The sequence below is a fragment of the Capra hircus genome, chromosome 18 (genome assembly GCF_001704415.2).
Source record: "Capra hircus breed San Clemente chromosome 18, ASM170441v1, whole genome shotgun sequence".
Classification (NCBI taxonomy): domain Eukaryota; kingdom Metazoa; phylum Chordata; class Mammalia; order Artiodactyla; family Bovidae; genus Capra; species Capra hircus.
Genome location: NC_030825.1, coordinates 40,808,125 through 40,824,697, shown reverse-complemented (window position 1 = coordinate 40,824,697; position 16,573 = coordinate 40,808,125). Strand labels below are relative to the sequence as shown.

At 43.6% G+C, this 16,573-nt stretch overlaps 1 protein-coding gene across 1 annotated transcript; it reads right to left on the bottom strand.

Moving 5' to 3' along the window:
* Positions 870-15,189, bottom strand: ZNF23 (zinc finger protein 23). Its single transcript, XM_005692224.3, has 6 exons — positions 14,913-15,189; positions 14,703-14,819; positions 9,751-9,815; positions 5,877-6,003; positions 5,103-5,216; positions 870-3,159 (listed from the first exon to the last, which is right to left on the bottom strand). The coding sequence occupies exons 3-6, from the start codon at positions 9,781-9,783 to the stop codon at positions 1,364-1,366; spliced, it is 2,070 nt and encodes a 689-aa protein (XP_005692281.1). The 5' UTR covers positions 9,784-9,815; positions 14,703-14,819; positions 14,913-15,189; the 3' UTR covers positions 870-1,363.

Below are 16,573 nucleotides of genomic sequence, written 5' to 3'. Positions count from 1 at the left end.
CAGCCTTCTACCCTCTTCTCTCACCTGGGTAAGGGGACACATTAGCTAGCCACTGATTTGCTGTGTGACCAGGGGCAGTGCCATCTGTCTCTGGTTTTCAGTGTTTCTGTAAATAAATGAAGAACTTGGTTCCTATGGCCTGGGGCACTTCTGGGTCTGTGTGGTCTAGAACTGCCCAGGGGAGTAGGCCAAGATGATTGGGTGAAGGACTATGCTCTTCCGTGTCCAGGGGGCCTCCAGGGTCTGCCTCCATCCATGTGCAGCTTCCAGAAGCTGGAGTTGGGTGGGGAGGGGTCACTTACACAGTGGTCCTGGACATTCTGCTGAGGTGCTACACCATGTCATTAGCTTTCTGGCAGGATTGGTTTCTCTGAGGTACACAAAACAGTACTCCCAGAAAACACTGGTCTTCTAAGCTACAGAGAGTACAGGAGCCATGTATGGGTTTGAAAGGGGTGCTGTGGGGCATACTGTGTGTCTGTGTTCATCTTGATGTGGGACAGAGGTTTGAGGGCTTACTATGTGTGACTGTATGCTTTTAATTTTTACTCCTTAGACTAAACATCTTCGTCACTTTTATATCTTTTTAAAAAGCTGCTTGCTATTGTTGTTTGCTGGGTTTTAGAATTTCTCTTAACTGTAAGATCTCTTTGTATATTACATACTACATGTTAATAACACGAATTTTACAAATTTATTTCCACTTTTGGTGCTTTATCTTTTATTTGGAGTTATTCAAAACAAAAGCATAAAGATTCAATTTTGAAAAGTCAATTTATCAGTATTTTCCCTCATGGTTGGTTTCTAGCTTTCATCTGATGCTTAGAAAGGTTTTCTCCATTGCATGAAAATAAAAAGATTTACTCATATTTTTCCCTTAAGGAAAGCTTTATTGTTATACCTCTTTACAAACTGATGCATGCTTGTTGTCAAAAATTAAAGGGCAATAAATTAAATTAGGTAAGTAGTTAAAGTGTTTTTCTATCTAAGAAGAAAGTATTGCTCTCTTCCACTTCACTTCCCTTCTGTGGCCCTCAGTGAAGATCTGTAAGTTCTCCACATAAGTCCTACATAATAAGTTTATACCCAGAAAATTGACTCTTCTTGATGCTATTGGGAATGGAATATTTTCCTTCATTATATTTTCTGTTGGTTGTTGGTATAAACCAAACTATTTATTTTTGGATGTTATTTGAAAACTGGTCATCATTCTTGATTTAAAATTGAGTAAAATGAAAAAGATCTGTTTCCGTATGAAGACTTGGCCATATTAATTTCCCTTTCAGGGTTTTCCACCACGGTGAATCTGAGGACACTTGATCCAGTTCAGCATTAATGCTGACAATTTTCTACATCCCTTTCATTAAGACTTTTCTTTACTGTGGATGCTCTGATGCTGACTAAGTTGGAAGCTAAACCTGAAGGCTTTCCCACACACATTACACACAAAGGGTTTCTTCCAAGTATGTACTGTCTGATGTATAATACAGTCAGAACTATAGCTGAAGCCTTTGCCACACTCCACACATCTGAAGGGTTTCTCTCCAGTGTGGCTTCTTTGATGCCGAATTAAATGAGCATTAACATGGAAGGCTTTTCCACACTCCTTACACTGAAAGGGTTTCTCTCCAGTATGGATTCTCTGATGCACAATATAGTCAGAACTACAGCTGAATGCTTTCTCACATTCCATACACTTGAAAGGTTTCTCCCCAGTGTGTATTCTCTGATGCCTAGTTAGTTTGGCATTGATGCTAAAGGCTTTCCCACATTCCTTACATTGGTAGGGCTTTTCTCCAGTGTGGATTCGGTGATGATCAAGTAGGTTTCTTTTAGAAGTAAAGCATTTCCCACACTCATTACATTCAAAGGGTTTCTCCCCAGTGTGAATCCTCTGATGCTGCATTAACTTTGCATTAACGTTGAAGGCCTTTCCACACTCATTACACTCGTAGGGCTTCTCCCCGGTGTGGATTCTCAGATGCTGCCGAAGCTGGGAGTTACACCTGAAGGTTTTGCCACATTCTTTACACTCATAGGGTTTCTCACCCGTGTGGATTCTCTGGTGCTGGATTAATTTCCCTTTGACGCCAAAGGCTTTTCCACATTCAGTACACTCATAGGGTTTCTCCCCTGTGTGAATTCTTTGATGCTGAATGAGTTTTGCATTACTACTAAAGGCCTTTCCACACTCCTTACACTGAAAGGGCCTCTCTCCAGTGTGGGTGCTCTGATGCTGCCTAAGCTGGGAACTGCACCTGAAGCCTCTCCCACACTCAGTACATTCATAAGGTTTCTCTCCAGTGTGGATCCGCTGATGTTGAATTAATTTTGCATTAACATTGAAAGCTCTCCCACAGTCATTACACTCATAAGGTTTCTCTCCAGTGTGGATTCTCTGATGTATGATATACGCAGAACTGCAGCTAAAGCTGCTCCCACAGTCCTTGCACTGATAGGGCCTCTCTCCTGTATGGATTCTCTGATGCCTACTGAGACTCCCGTTAACACTGAAGGCTTTTCCACACACCTTACACTGATAGGGCTTCTCCCCACTGTGGATTGTCTGATGTGTAATATAATGGGAACTGTAACTGAAGCTTTTACCGCACTCTACACATTTGAAGGGCTTCTCCCCACTGTGAAGTCTTTGATGCCAAATTAATTTTGCACTGATGCTAAAGGCTTTGCCACACTCCTTATACTGATGGGGCTTCTCTCCAGTGTAGCTATCTTGACCCTGATTAAGTTGAGAATTATAGCTAAAGTTTTCCATTAATTCTTCACATTTAAAAGGTCTTTCCCCAGAATTAATTATTTCCTGTTGAATAAGTTTTGTGTCCAAGCTGAAGGCTTTCTCCCGTCCTGTACACTCAGGGGGCTGCTCTCCAGTGGAGATGGTATGACACTGATTCAAATTTGGATTCTGACTAAAGAAACACTCCTCCATTGGGCTAGTACTGTCTTTCACCATCCCGTCAATGACATTGTTTTCTTTCTTCACACTTCCTGCTGAGTGGACCTCCTGCTTTTTCTCTAGGATATAGGTTTCTGAAAAGTCTGTTTCCTGAAAAGAGTTCCTCTGAAGTTCATGTGATATATTATATTTTTCTTCATACATTTCTTCTGTCAAGTTATTGTCAGTCTGGATATCAATATCTAATATAAAAAAACAAAACATAAAATATCATGTAAGAACCATGTTTAAAAAAAGAAACTGTGACAGAATACATGATCAAAGTAATCGAGAGCGCTCTTTAAAAATCACCAGATTGGGCCAAAGAATCTAAAGCTGGAATAATATATACTTACTTAAAAAAATGAAATAAACCCATGTGTGCTGATGTGAAAAGATGTCAGATACATTGTTTACTGGAAAAACAACGTGAGATATGGTATGTAAAATATCTTCCATTTGTGTACAGAAAGTGAAAAGGGCCAACATACGTCTATTTGAACATGGCTAGAAATCTCCTGCAAGAGTACACAAGAAACTGAACAAACCGGCACAGGAATTTCGGGAAACTTCCCACTGCTCCCACTTATGCACTTTTGGTACTGTTTTGAGCAGGTGCAAATATTACAAATAGTAAAGTAATGATTTTTAAAGATCACCAGTCTCTAAACCAATAGCCAATAACAAGAAGGTTAAGAATAACAGCAGTGGGACAAAATTCTAGGTCTTATCTGCCAGATCAACATTCCTTCTATCACATCATATTTTACTACACTTTGCAGTTTCTGTTAATAAAAATAGAAATTGCTTAAGAAGGAAAAGGCACAGAATCCAACATGTGGCAACAAGGGATGGCAAGTATTGACAGCACTAGGAAGCAAATGGGACTCAAGAGTCTTCTCCAACACCACAGTTCAAAAGCATCAATTCTTCGGCGCTCAGCCTTCTTCACAGTCCAACTCTCACATCCATACATGACCACAGGAAAAACCATAGCCTTGACTAGATGGACCTTAGTCGGCAAAGTAATGTCTCTGCTTTTGAATACGCTATCTAGGTTGGTCTAACTTTTCTTCCAAGGAGTAAGCGTCTTTTAATTTCATGGCTGCAATCACCATCTGCAGTGATTTTGGAGCCCAAAAAAATAAAGTCTGACACTGTTTCCACTGTTTCCCCATCTAATTCCCATGAAGTGATGGGACTGGATGCCATGATCTTCATTTTCTGAATGTTGAGCTTTAGGCCAACTTTTTCACTCTCCTCTTTCACTTTCATCAAGAGGCTTTTGAGTTCTTCTTCACTTTCTGCCATAAGGGTGGTGTCATCTGCATATCTGAGGTTATTGATATTTCTCCCGGAAATCTTGATTCCAGCTTGTGTTTCTTCCAGTCCAGCGTTTCTCATGATGTTCTCTGCACATAAGTTAAATAAGCAGGGTGACAATATACAGCCTTGACGTATTCCTTTTCCTATTTGGAACCAGTCTGTTGTTCCATGTCCAGTTCTAACTGCTGCTTCCTGGCTTGCATACAGATTTCTCAAGAGGCAGGTCAGGTGGTCTGGTATTCCCATCTCTTTCAGAATTTTCCACAGTTTATTGTGATCCACACAGACAAAGGCTTTGGCATAGTCAATAAAGCAGAAATAGATGTTTTTCTGGAACTCTCTTGCTTTTTCATGATCCAGCAGATTTAGAGAAGACAAATAACAGACCTGCTCAAAGTCACACAACTATGAAGTAGCACAGTTAGGACTGGATCTGAGAAAGTCTACTCCAAAGCCTAGGTTAAAAGACTTAATTCTGTAGCCTTCATATTAAGTGTATAGTGCATAGAAAATAGCAAGGACCCAAAGAAGTACTGAATCCATTCCTTTAGTTTCAGAAAGGTAGATAACAAAATTAGGATTGAAAAGAATTAGAATGAAGCATTCGAAAAAAGATCTGTTCTTGGAATTATAAAGAAATAGCGAACTACAAAAATAGAAAGGTCTCAAATGTTCCTATCTCTAGAAATCAAAATTTATTTAAATGTTACTCTGTACACCTGGCCAAGAAACATGGCATGCTTCTATGTTGCTGAAGTTGACTTTCTTCCTAAAGGGTTAAACTACTTTCCAGCATAAGGGCAATGTGTGCCTCCCTTACCAGTCCAGAGGCCCTGGGGGCCCGTGCCTGCTCCAGAGGCCAGTGGAGATGGGCCCTCCAGTTCACCTCCTCCCTCCAGTTGTGAGATCACGGCAGGTTTGAGAAGGGGAAATCCTGTTTCAGGGAAAGGAAAAAGGAAAGGCAGGTGAATAATCTCCCACAGCTGATTTCCTAAACCTCTTCTCAGATTGTGTCAATAATGGGGAGAGAAGGAATGAGCCCTAGGGGGGTCCTGTGCCTAAGAACTATGGGAAAGGGGGTGGGGTGGGTGGGTAGGAAGTGTATGTGTAGGGTGGGGTGGGAGGCAGAAGCTTGAGAAGATGTGGGAGGATTTGGGCAGGGCCAGACTGAGACACTTCATGCAGGGCAAATAAAGACATTCTGCCTAAAGGGACAGATACCATTTTTTGACCATGGCCTAAATAATATTCCAAGTACACTGAGATTCCTAGAAAGACTCAAGAGATGCAGGTTGGGTGAGGGGGAACCTGAAGGTAATACCGCAGAACAGGGTTACTTTTTTTCCTCTCTGTATCCAGAACAGCCTATAGGGTGAATCAAGAGTGCATGCCAGTCCCAGCAGAGTCCTATATTGGCCCCAAAAGGGCTTAGGGTTCATCCTTCCCAGCAACCCCTGGGTCTAGGGGATTAGGAATCAGCTCCTGGGTTCCTACTCTGTGAAGGATTACCAGAAGCCCCCTTGCAACCAGTAAAGGGAAAGGAAGCCAGGAAACCCTAATAAGCAGTCTGAGCCCCGGGGGAGAAAGTGCTTACCCAGAGAAGCCACATTCCCATAGTTCTCCAGCATCACATCCCTGTACAGTGCCCTCTGTGCAGTGGACAGGCCATCCCACTCCGTCTGGGTGAAGTACACAGCCACATCCTCGAAGGTCACCGACTTCTGAAACAACAGGTTCCTGCTGCCCTACGGCCAATTCCATGGCTCATGCCCTAGGTGAGGGGCAGAGGGCAGTATGAGGGCTTGAGGAGGCGCTTGTGGAGAGCACAGAGGTAATAGGGGAAAATATTTACAAAATATACCTGGAATGTAAGGCATGGCATATCCGGCTCACAGCAGAGAAACCTCATGCCATATTTCATACTTACAAAAGATGATATTAAGTTGAAATGAAAAAACAAATTCACATGACTGAGTTCTCCTAATGCAATTGCTTTCTTTCAGTTAAGCTACCACGCCCCTCACTGGCTGAAGCAGCATTGGACCCACCCATAGGCTTCGCACTCCTGGCCTTGAGGTCTTGCCTTCTGCGCCCAGCTTACTGCACCTTGCCCTCACCCTCAAGCCAGCTCCAAAGCATATCCATGGTTTCTATCACATCCACCCCCACCTGCCACAGATTTCTATCATGCTCCCTCTATGAGAGGATGCACAGCCTCTGCTCCAGCACCTCCAGCAGAGGAAGCTCAGTGCTGCCCAGATCAGCTGGGCAGCATCGGGGTGGAGAGTAGGGTAAGAGGAGGCTGCCCATTCTGCTTCCAAATGGGTTTCACTGAAAGCCTGTTTTCTGTAACCCTCTCCCATTCAAGCCTCATCTTGTCCAACTTCACCCAAGACTTCACTGTCTCTCCAAGGAGGTTTGGGAAAGAAGAAAGGTCACCATCTTTTCAATTACTCCTTTGCATCACTCCACTCTCAGCACAGACTCCTTCCTCAGCCTTCTGAAACACCTTTGGGACACAGCGGCAGCAATCTGCCTCTCAACTATTCTCTACCAGGATCTGTCTTATTCAATTGTACATGGATCACTCAGTCCTGACTACAGCGCTGGGAGATAGGCACTGTGTTGTGTTCATTCTGCCACAAGAGAAACAAAAGGCAAAGAGGATCGAAGTGACATGTCCACAGTCACCCAGGCATTGCATGACTCTTTACTGTTCAGCCCTGTGTCACAGGTGGGACCATAATGTAGTCAGATTTCTTATGGCTATATAGGGAATAGTTTTGAGGGGAGATTTGAAAGCAGAGTGACCACTTCAGAACAAGTCCCATCAGTCTAGGTGATGTAGGCTTCATTAAGACAAGTGGTTGCTAAAGAGGAGGATGCTTAACATAATTCAGGTAATGCTTAACATAAAAATCTCTAGGACAGCGAGTCAAAGGATTGGGGTGGGGTAAAGGAGGGAGGATCCAGGAATGAATCACCAGGTTTCTTTTTTATGCGGATTATGGGGGGAGACACCAGCTGAGATTTGAATTCAGGAGGAAGTACCGGTTGTCGGTTGTCGGATAAAGTGGGTGGTGGCTGGTGTTGAGGGCATTTCATTTTGTACTGCGAAGTTATTTGACTTATCCAGGTCACACAGTGAGTGACTCACAGAAATGCTCACAGATTGGACTAGAATGGTTGATGGGTTGGCTGCTACTGCTAAGTCGCTTCAGTTGTGTCCTACTCTGTGCGACCCCATAGACGGCAGCCCACCAGGCTCTCCCGTCCCTGGGATTCTCCAGGCAAGAAAGAGAATAGTTGAGAGGCAGATTGTTGCTGGTGTGTCCCAAAGGTGTTTCAGAAGGCTGAGGAAGGAGTCTGTGCTGAGTGTGGAGTGATACAGAGGAGTAACTGAAAAGATGGTGACCTTTCTTCTTTCCCAAACCTCCTTGGAGAGACAGTGAAGTCTTGGGTGAAGTTGGACAAGATGAGGCTTGAATGGGAGAGGGTAACAGAAAACAGGCTTTCAGTGAAACCCATTTGGAAGCAGAATGGGCAGCCTCCTCTTACCCTACTCTCCACCCCGATGCTGCCCAGCTGATCTGGGCAGCACTGAGCTTCCTCTGCTGGAGGTGCTGGAGCAGAGGCTGTGCATCCTCTCATAGAGGGAGCATGATAGAAATCTGCGGCAGGTGGGGGTGGATGTGATAGAAACCATGGATATGCTTTGGAGCTGGCTTGAGGGTGAGGGCAAGGTGCAGTAAGCTGGGCGCAGAAGGCAAGACCTCAAGGCCAGGAGTGCGAAGCCTATGGGTGCGTCCAAAATGGCAACCCACTCCAGTGTTCTTACCTGGAGAATCTCAAGGACAGGGGAGCCCGGTGGGCTGCCGTCTATGGGGTCGCACAGAGTAGGACACAACTGAAGCGACTTAGCAGTAGCAGCCAACCCATCAACCATTCTAGTCCAATCTGTGAGCATTTCTGTGAGTCACTCACTGTGTGACCTGGATAAGTCAAATAACTTTGCAGTACAAAATGAAATGCCCTCAACACCAGCCACCACCCACTTTATCTGACAACCTGTGCTTCCTCCTGAATTCAAATCTCAGCTGGTGTCTCCCCCCATAATCCGCATAAAAAAGAAACCTGGTGATTCATTCCTGGATCCTCCCTCCTTTACCCCACCCCAATCCTTTGACTTACTGTCTTAGAGATTTTTATGTTAAGCATTACCTGAATTATGTTAAGCATCCTCCTCTTTAGCAACCACTTGTCTTAATGAAGCCTACATCACCTAGACTGATGGGACTTTTTCTGAAGTGGTCACTCTGCTTTCAAATCTCCCCTCAAAACTATTCCCTATATAGCCATAAGAAATCTGACTACATTATGGTCCCACCTGTGACACAGGGCTGAACAGTAAAGAGTCATGCAATGCCTGGGTGACTGTGGACATGTCACTTCGATCCTCTTTGCCTTTTGTTTCTCTTGTGGCAGAATGAACACAACACAGTGCCTATCTCCCAGCGCTGTAGTCAGGACTGAGTGATCCATGTAAAGTGCTTAGTATGGTGGCTGCAGTATAGTAAGCTTCAAATGGTATAACTAGAGTCACTGTGACTATGATTATTCCCAAATTATGCGAAGAGTTGACTCACTGGAAAAGACCCTGATGCTGGGAGGGAATGGGGGCAGGAGGAAAAGGGGACGACAGTGGATGAAATGGCTGGATGGCATCACCGCCTTGATGCACATGAGTTTGGGTGAACTCCTGAAGTCGGTGATAGACAGGAAGACCTGGTGTGCTGCGATTCATGAGGTTGCAAAGAGTCAGACACAACTGAGCGACTGAACTGAACTGACAGTCCATGGAGGTCCATGGATGAGCATCAAGGGGCCATGAAATCCCTGAAATTGTATGGAAAATTCTGTTTGCTTGTTATTCTGGGGGAGAGTTTCCACAGCTCTTAACAGAGAACTAAACTTTGACCACTGCACCCCAAGCCCTGAATGCCTCTCCAGGACACAGTGAGACATCCCACCCCACAGTACATCCTTTCTTTTTCCCTTCACTCGACCCCACTCTCATCTTCTGCTGGCCCTGGAATTATAGACATAACCACCTTTATGTGGATCTGGTCCTGCTATCCCTCTTTATCTAGATTCCCCTTCCTGGAATCCTAGTCCTCTGCTACTTTCCTCCATTCACAGGCAGCTTCCACTTCTCTTATTCACCAGAGCCCTCTGCTGGTAGAGCAAGACCAACCACTTTGCAGAACACTATACCTCTGCCTTCCCCTCACTCGTGTCTTTCCTTTCCTGGTCTCTGGACCCCATCCCTCCACATCACCCATCTTTCCACAAGCTCCAGCCCAGCAGGCGGAAGCATGGGCTTTCACAGCAAGGCTCACCGGCTTCCCTTCTCAGTTTTCTTCAATGTGAAACTGCTCAGAGGAAGAGATGAAGGACCCACAGCTCACCTGGGGCCAGGATGTCAGAAGCATGGCTGCCATCACCTGATCTCCCTCTCAGAGGAGGACTGGAGCTGAGGGAAAACAGGGGAACAAGTACAAGAGAAGTCACCCCCATCAGGAACCATATAGCCCCTCACAGAAGGTTTGAGACACAGGCAGCCAGCATCCAGACAGAGGTGCAAGCTGAAGCTACCTGCCATGGTAAGAAAGGAGTGATCTGTTCAACGGTTCTGTGCCCGGGGTCCTCCCAGCCATGACATCGATGCTCACTGCCAGGAACTCCGGGATTTTTACAATTCTGACATATACTGTACACACAAAAGTGTGTACATAAAATGCAGGTAGAGCCTGAAGAATACTAAAACAAAGACTCATGTAGCAACAGTTCAGCTCAGGGGATAGAACATTCCCAAGGTCTTGGGCTTATTTGTCTTTCTCTAAAGGAGCTGCCCCTTCTATTTTACAAGAGAAGCCAAAGATAGAGAGGCTGCAGCCCCCATACAGAGGCCTCAGAGTCAGGCCCCAGGTAGGCAGTTCATAGAGAAAGGTATAGCCGCTCTCTCCCATGTGCCTGTTCCCCCATACAGCTGAGAGCCCTCAGGAGTACTGATATCTCTATACAGATCTTCGAAGTTAGGCTCCTGCCCAGCCCAGCATTACGATGAGGATGCTGGGCTGCAAGTGAGATACCAGGCTGGCTCCTCATACCTTCCAGGCTTCTGATGGCAAAGAAGCCAAGGCCTCAGCTGCCTGAGAGAGGGAGTCACTATACTATCCAGGGTCCCATGGCCTAGCACTCCTTGTTCATTATATTCCAAATGAAAGGAGTGATCTGTTCAATGGTTCTGTGCCCAGGGGTCCTCCCAGCCGTGACATCGATGCTCACTGCCAGGAACTCTGGGATTTTTACAGTTCTGACATATACTGTACACATAAACATGGACTGGTTATTTCCTGATTTTTACTGATTCCAAAGTCAGTCTTGAGATGTTCTATTTTCTTAAAATATTGTCCATGTCTTTCAGAATTTTAACAAGTATAGGATTATGGGAAACACTGGCTTGTGTTTTTGTTTTTTTTTTTTTTTTTTTCATTTTCTTCCATACCTGAAGCTTCTCTGCTTTTCCTACTTCTTTTGATGTATGTGTTCTCGAGACCTTTTAGCTTTAGTTAATGTTATGGACTGAGTGTCTCCCCTCAAGATTTGAATGTTGAAGCCGTAATTTCCAATGTGACTATATTTGGAGACAGGACTCATGAAGACATAATGAAGTCACACAAGGTCATAATCTGATACAGCCAGTGCCCTAAGAAAAGGAAGAGACTCCAGAGCTCTCTGTCTCTGCCATGTGAGGACACAAGTGAGAAGCAGCCATCTGTAATGAAAAAGAATCCTTACCAAGAATCAAATTATCTTGTACCTTGATTCTGGACTTCTAGCCTTCAAAATTAAGAGAAATCACTTTCTGTTGTTTAAGTAAACAGTGTATGGTGTTTTGTTATGGCAACCCAGGCAGACTAAAAACATTAGGCTGAATTGTGGTTTATCTATGTTAACTCTGTTTTATTTTTAAACAACCAGCTTTTTAATTTTGAACACCACTTCCTTTTCTACTTTTTAATTAAGCTCTGCTTTTTAAAAATTAATTAATTCATTTTAATTGCAGGATAATTACAATACTGTGTTGGTTTTTGCCATGTATCGACATGAATGCATGAGTACACGTGTCCCCCTAAGCTCTGCTTTGTAAAATTTGTTTCTCTAGCTCTGTAAGAGATATCTTATGCACCTTACCAAATCCTCTTGTCCACTCTTAGTCCAGTTTCAGAGGCTTTGACCAGCTTTGCACAAGTACAACCTACCAATGCTTCCTCAAAGGTCTATACCACACATGGTCGTGGCTCCTGCCCTGGGGCTTCTCTGCCCTGTGTAGGACATCTGCACACATCCACTGGGTCCTGAAGGACAGGGGAGTTAAAGTCTGTGATGCCACCCTTGACCAACAGCAGATAGAGGTCAGTGGATAAACACTTTCCCCTTTAGTCTCCCAGGTGGGCAGCCATGAGACTCCAAGGCTCTTCAAAGACCCTGTAGTCAGAGCACCACTCTCCCATTGAGAGACCAGCCTGGCAACGCATCCTTGTGTTGGTCCCTCCTTCTCCATTTCACTCCCCTTGTCTTCACCTCTGTCCCAGGACTAAATTTCCAAATAAACAGCCCGTCCACAAGCCTCTGTCCAATGTTCTGCTTTTAAGGAATGCTAAACTACAAAAGGTTCTACCAATTTTATTACATAACGTTTCCTCCATAATTGTTTACAGACCCAGTAAAGAGTGAACTCTCACAAAACTCTGAGTCCTTATATATCATGGGCAAATCCTTTCAAATCTTTGAGAAATGAATAACTCTAACACTATTTAAACAGTAGCAGATACCAGCAAAATAAGTTAGTACTAGTTTATAAATGGGACGTCATGACTAAGAGGGAACATCCCATGAACACAAGTAAAGTTCAATATTGGCATACAGGTTATACTTTTCACATTAATAAAGAAATAAAAACATACTCTCCATCTTAGTGGATGTCAAACATGTTTGATAAAATTCAACATTCACGCCTAAATTTTAAAACTAATACCCTAGGGAACCTCTCATATGTAGGTGATATACATACAAAATTATTCATTATCAGCAGTATTTTAGTAACAAAATAATTGGAAACACCTTACCTGTCCACTGAGAATACATGAACAAGCAGTGTTACGGAAATTAAATACATAGTCTTGTTTAGGCTTCAGAGACAAAGCAGAGCAGGCCTCTGACCTTGCTTCTGACCCACCTGCACACTGCCCTGACTACTGCTGTGGGTGCCAGCCACACCTGCTCTGAGTGTCAGAAGAGAAACACAATAGACAGATAGGGAGCAGATCTTGGAAACTGTTAAGATCCTGGAGGAGGTCTGGCCAAACACTCCCAGACTTAGCAACATTCCAAGATTTGCAGAACAAAGCAAACAGCATTGCAAAAAAAATTAACATACTACCAGTGCTGCAGTTTTGCTCAGATTGACAATGATATCAGTTTGCTTCCTGGATCATAAAGGAGAACCCAAACTGCAATCTTTGAAGTCTCACCCATGGAGAGGATGCCCTGCCTGGGACCTTTTCCCAAATGGGACTCCAGATGTGCTGTGACACGGGACTTCCCAGTGCTGTTTGAGTCTGGATGTTGGTCAAAACCCAATTTGGTGATGTATCCTCTGCTGTTTCTCTTTTCTTTTAATGTTAGTATATTAAAAGTAAGTTATATAATTCTCTAATAAATATTGCTATTGTTTACTTGTATGTAACAAGGGGCTTATTTTGTTAACAAATCCTTTGACCCTGAGATGAAATGAAGACTTTCAGTAAAACAAGCTGTCATACATTTTTACAATGGAACATCACCCAGTAGCAAAAATGAATGACTCAGCAACATATACAATCTGGATGAATTTAGGATCATAATACTGAGTTAGGCAAGTCTCAGAAGACTTGCCCAGAAGACTTACAGACACCATGACACTACCTTCATAAAACTCAAAACCAAACAGAATTAATCACATTATTTACAGAAACAAGTATACGTGATAAAATTATTTTTTAAAATAGGTAAGGGAATGATGGATTTCCCTAGTGGCTCAGTGGTAAAGAATCTGCCTGCAATGCAGGATCAGATTCGATCCCTATGTCAGGAAGATCCCTCGAAGAAGGTAATGGCAACCCACTCCAGTATTCTTGCCTGGGAAATACTATGTACAGAGAAGCCTGAAGGGCTACTGTCCTTGGGGCTGCAAAAGAGTCAGACATGATTCTTACCAACTAAACAACAACAGCAAAGGCTATGAGTAACACAAAATTCAAGAGAGTACCTCTAGGGGACAGAAAGTGGGAGCTGGGGTGGGGAGGAGCATACAAACACATGCAGCCATACTGGCAATATTCTCCTTTTTATTGGAGTGTTTCATGGGTGCTCACATCACTACTATGCTTCAAAGATGCCATGCTAGATCAATCTTCTGAATACATGAATTACATTGAAAATATATACTTATCTATATGATATGAAATACTTTTCAACATGCAAAAGCTATTGTGCTATCTTTTGTATAAAACAAAAAGGAACTATAAGATAATATATGTATATCTGGTGATTTGTGCAAAAAGAAATAAAAGGAAAAACCAGAAACTAAGGAGAAAAGGTGCCTCAGGTGTGGATGGGAAGTCGGTGAAAGCAACTCAGGGAATGAAAACAGGGTGGAAGGAAACCTGGGGTGTAGAAGGGGTGACAGGAAATGGCACCTCACTCAGTGTGTCTTTTTGTTCTTTCTAACCATAGTACTTCTTTGCATATCAAAATACACACACACATATACACACATACATATATATATAAAAAAAAATCAGCGAGCCAGGATGGAATGGGGGTGACAATCTCCAAAAACTATAAACAACAGCAAGTGAGCCTAACCATACCACAACATTACTGCATTGAAGCAGTAATGGGAAGTGATGGCTCTGAAAAATAATATTTTAACTAAATACTGTAAGGCTAAAAAGACCTGTACCCAAAGCCTTCTTGAGGTTGTATGATTTTTAAATTTATTTCCATTCTTCCCTATTTGGCAGTTAACACCTAAGACCACAAATTTTCCTTTGAACACACTACAAACCACATTCCAAAAGCTTTTCAAATATATACACACACACACACACACCACACACACACACACACACATATATGTCTTCATCACTGCTTTACATTTTTAGTAAACTTGCTTTCCTGAGGGTATAAATGAGCAATTCAATAACTATTTTATGGGTATTCTAGGACTGAGAAAATCAGTATATTCCACATTGTAAAAATCATTCCAGGTCATCGTCATCCCACAGCCCCAGAGACGGTGGGGCCAGGTTACCTTATGGAACTAACATCGCTCCAGAAGACAGTGCCCTCCAAAATCTGGGCTTCTTTCGCTCTCGGGTGCCCTGGAGGGGCTTGGCTTTTTCTGTTCCCCCACTGACCTCGATTCACCCTGTTAGGAAGTAATGCACATGAAGCTTATACTTGAAACACATACAGATAAAAGCCCCTGGACTAACCCAACACGTATCTTAGGCCTCTTCACCTCTGCAAATATTCCACCCTCTGGCCGCTCCAACACAAGCTCCCAAAAGGCCAGTAGCATCTTCTCCAAAGTGCTAACTGCTCGCGGCTTCGCGGTTGTGACAATAACCCAGGCTTCGCCTTCTATCCGACGGAACGTAATCGGCTACTAAATCTAAAATAGGCGCGAAGAGGAGCGGAAGAAGCCCACAGACACGGGAGATCCACCTCAACGGAGACTGGAGCATCACAACCGCAACCAGAGGTTTTGACCAGGCACCGCCCCCGCCTTCCGCAGCCCACACTCACCTCCGAAGCTGGCCGCTCCGCGGCGCGGCCGGAAGTACGTCACCAGACCGCTGCCGAGTCTCTCTAGCAGCAGCATCTCTCCTTCTCGGATGTGCTCTGGCCCCGCCCCCTGCAGCGGTATCCCGGGTAGTCTAGCCTGACTTCTCCCGGCTGCGGATCCATCTAATAAAGAAAGCAGTGCTCCTCGAGGTGGGATAGGGAAGGCAAGAATGAGGCGAGCGGTGGACCCAAACCAGGGGCCGGCGTCGGAAATCTTTATCGTAGTAAAGCTGCAGGTATAACCAGATTTGGGAGTTTCCGGACTGGACCCCTGATCACACGATGTCAAACCTAAGGCCCCCTTTTTAAAACAAATATTTCCTAATGACCACCATAAGCCCCTGTCATGAAACTCATAGGTAATAGCTTAGAAGATCATAGACAGTATAAACAACCTATTCTTTAAAAAGAAATGTTATGTAATAAAGGAGAAATAATTTATAATTTAAAGTGTATGTATTTCAGTAGGTAAATGTTTGGTAAGTCTGCTGTAGACCTAATAGTGAAATTGCTCAGTCGTGTCCGACTCTTTGGATCCCATGGACTGTAGCCTACCAGGCTCCTCCTTCCGTGGAATTTTCCAGGTTAGAGTACTAGAGTGGGTTGCCATTTCCTTCTCTAGGGGATCTTCCCCACCCAGGGATTGAACCGAGGTCTCCCGCATTGCGGGCAGATTCTTTACCATCTGAGCGACCAGGGAAGCCCGTAGGCCTATTAAGTCCTCAGAAAACTTGCCTCTACATATAGAACATGTGGGGTCCACAGCCATAATGCTGTATCTTATATTGGTATTTCAAAAAACTACAAGGTGTGATCCAAAATGGTTGATCACAGAATCTCCTGATTACACATACACAGTAGTTTCATTTCTGGAGAATCAACTATGTCAAAACTGCAAAAATACACTGTGTTTATCCTGATTTTAAAAAAAAAGCTCTAGATTCAGGTCATCTGTAAGCAGTTTTTACCTATGTGAATGTCCATCAAGACGTACGAAAGCCTGTGAAAACTTTTCATAGGCAGGTATGTGTTGTGCACTGCAGGATTTGTTACTCCTGGCTCCCAATCAACACCGCCAAATCTTGTGACAAAAATAGCCCTGTTAAACTCCAAAATGATCATTAAAATGTAAATTTTACTTTTAATTTTGTTGAACGTAAATGGTAGGTTGAGGTAGGTGGCTGTCTATATAAGCCTTATATATGTAAATAACTCAATGGTGTAGTTAGGAGGCAAGTTTGGAGTTCAACTAACTTTGGGTTGGTGAATTGAGGGCAGTACATTTGTTAGGTGAGTTAGCAGAATCTTATAGTTACATGCTTTGACTTATTTTGG

Bases quoted from the DNA above. Each gene is read 5' to 3' on its own strand.
- ZNF23 (XM_005692224.3), bottom strand. From the start codon at position 9,783: ATGGCAGCCATGCTTCTGACATCCTGGCCCCAG. The intron at 6,004-9,750 runs GTGAGCTGTGGG...CTGTTGTTTCAG, and splicing joins TTCTGACATCCTGGCCCCAG to AAGTCGGTGACCTTCGAGGA. The intron at 5,217-5,876 runs GTAAGCACTTTC...TCCCTGAAACAG, and splicing joins TGGGAATGTGGCTTCTCTGG to GATTTCCCCTTCTCAAACCT.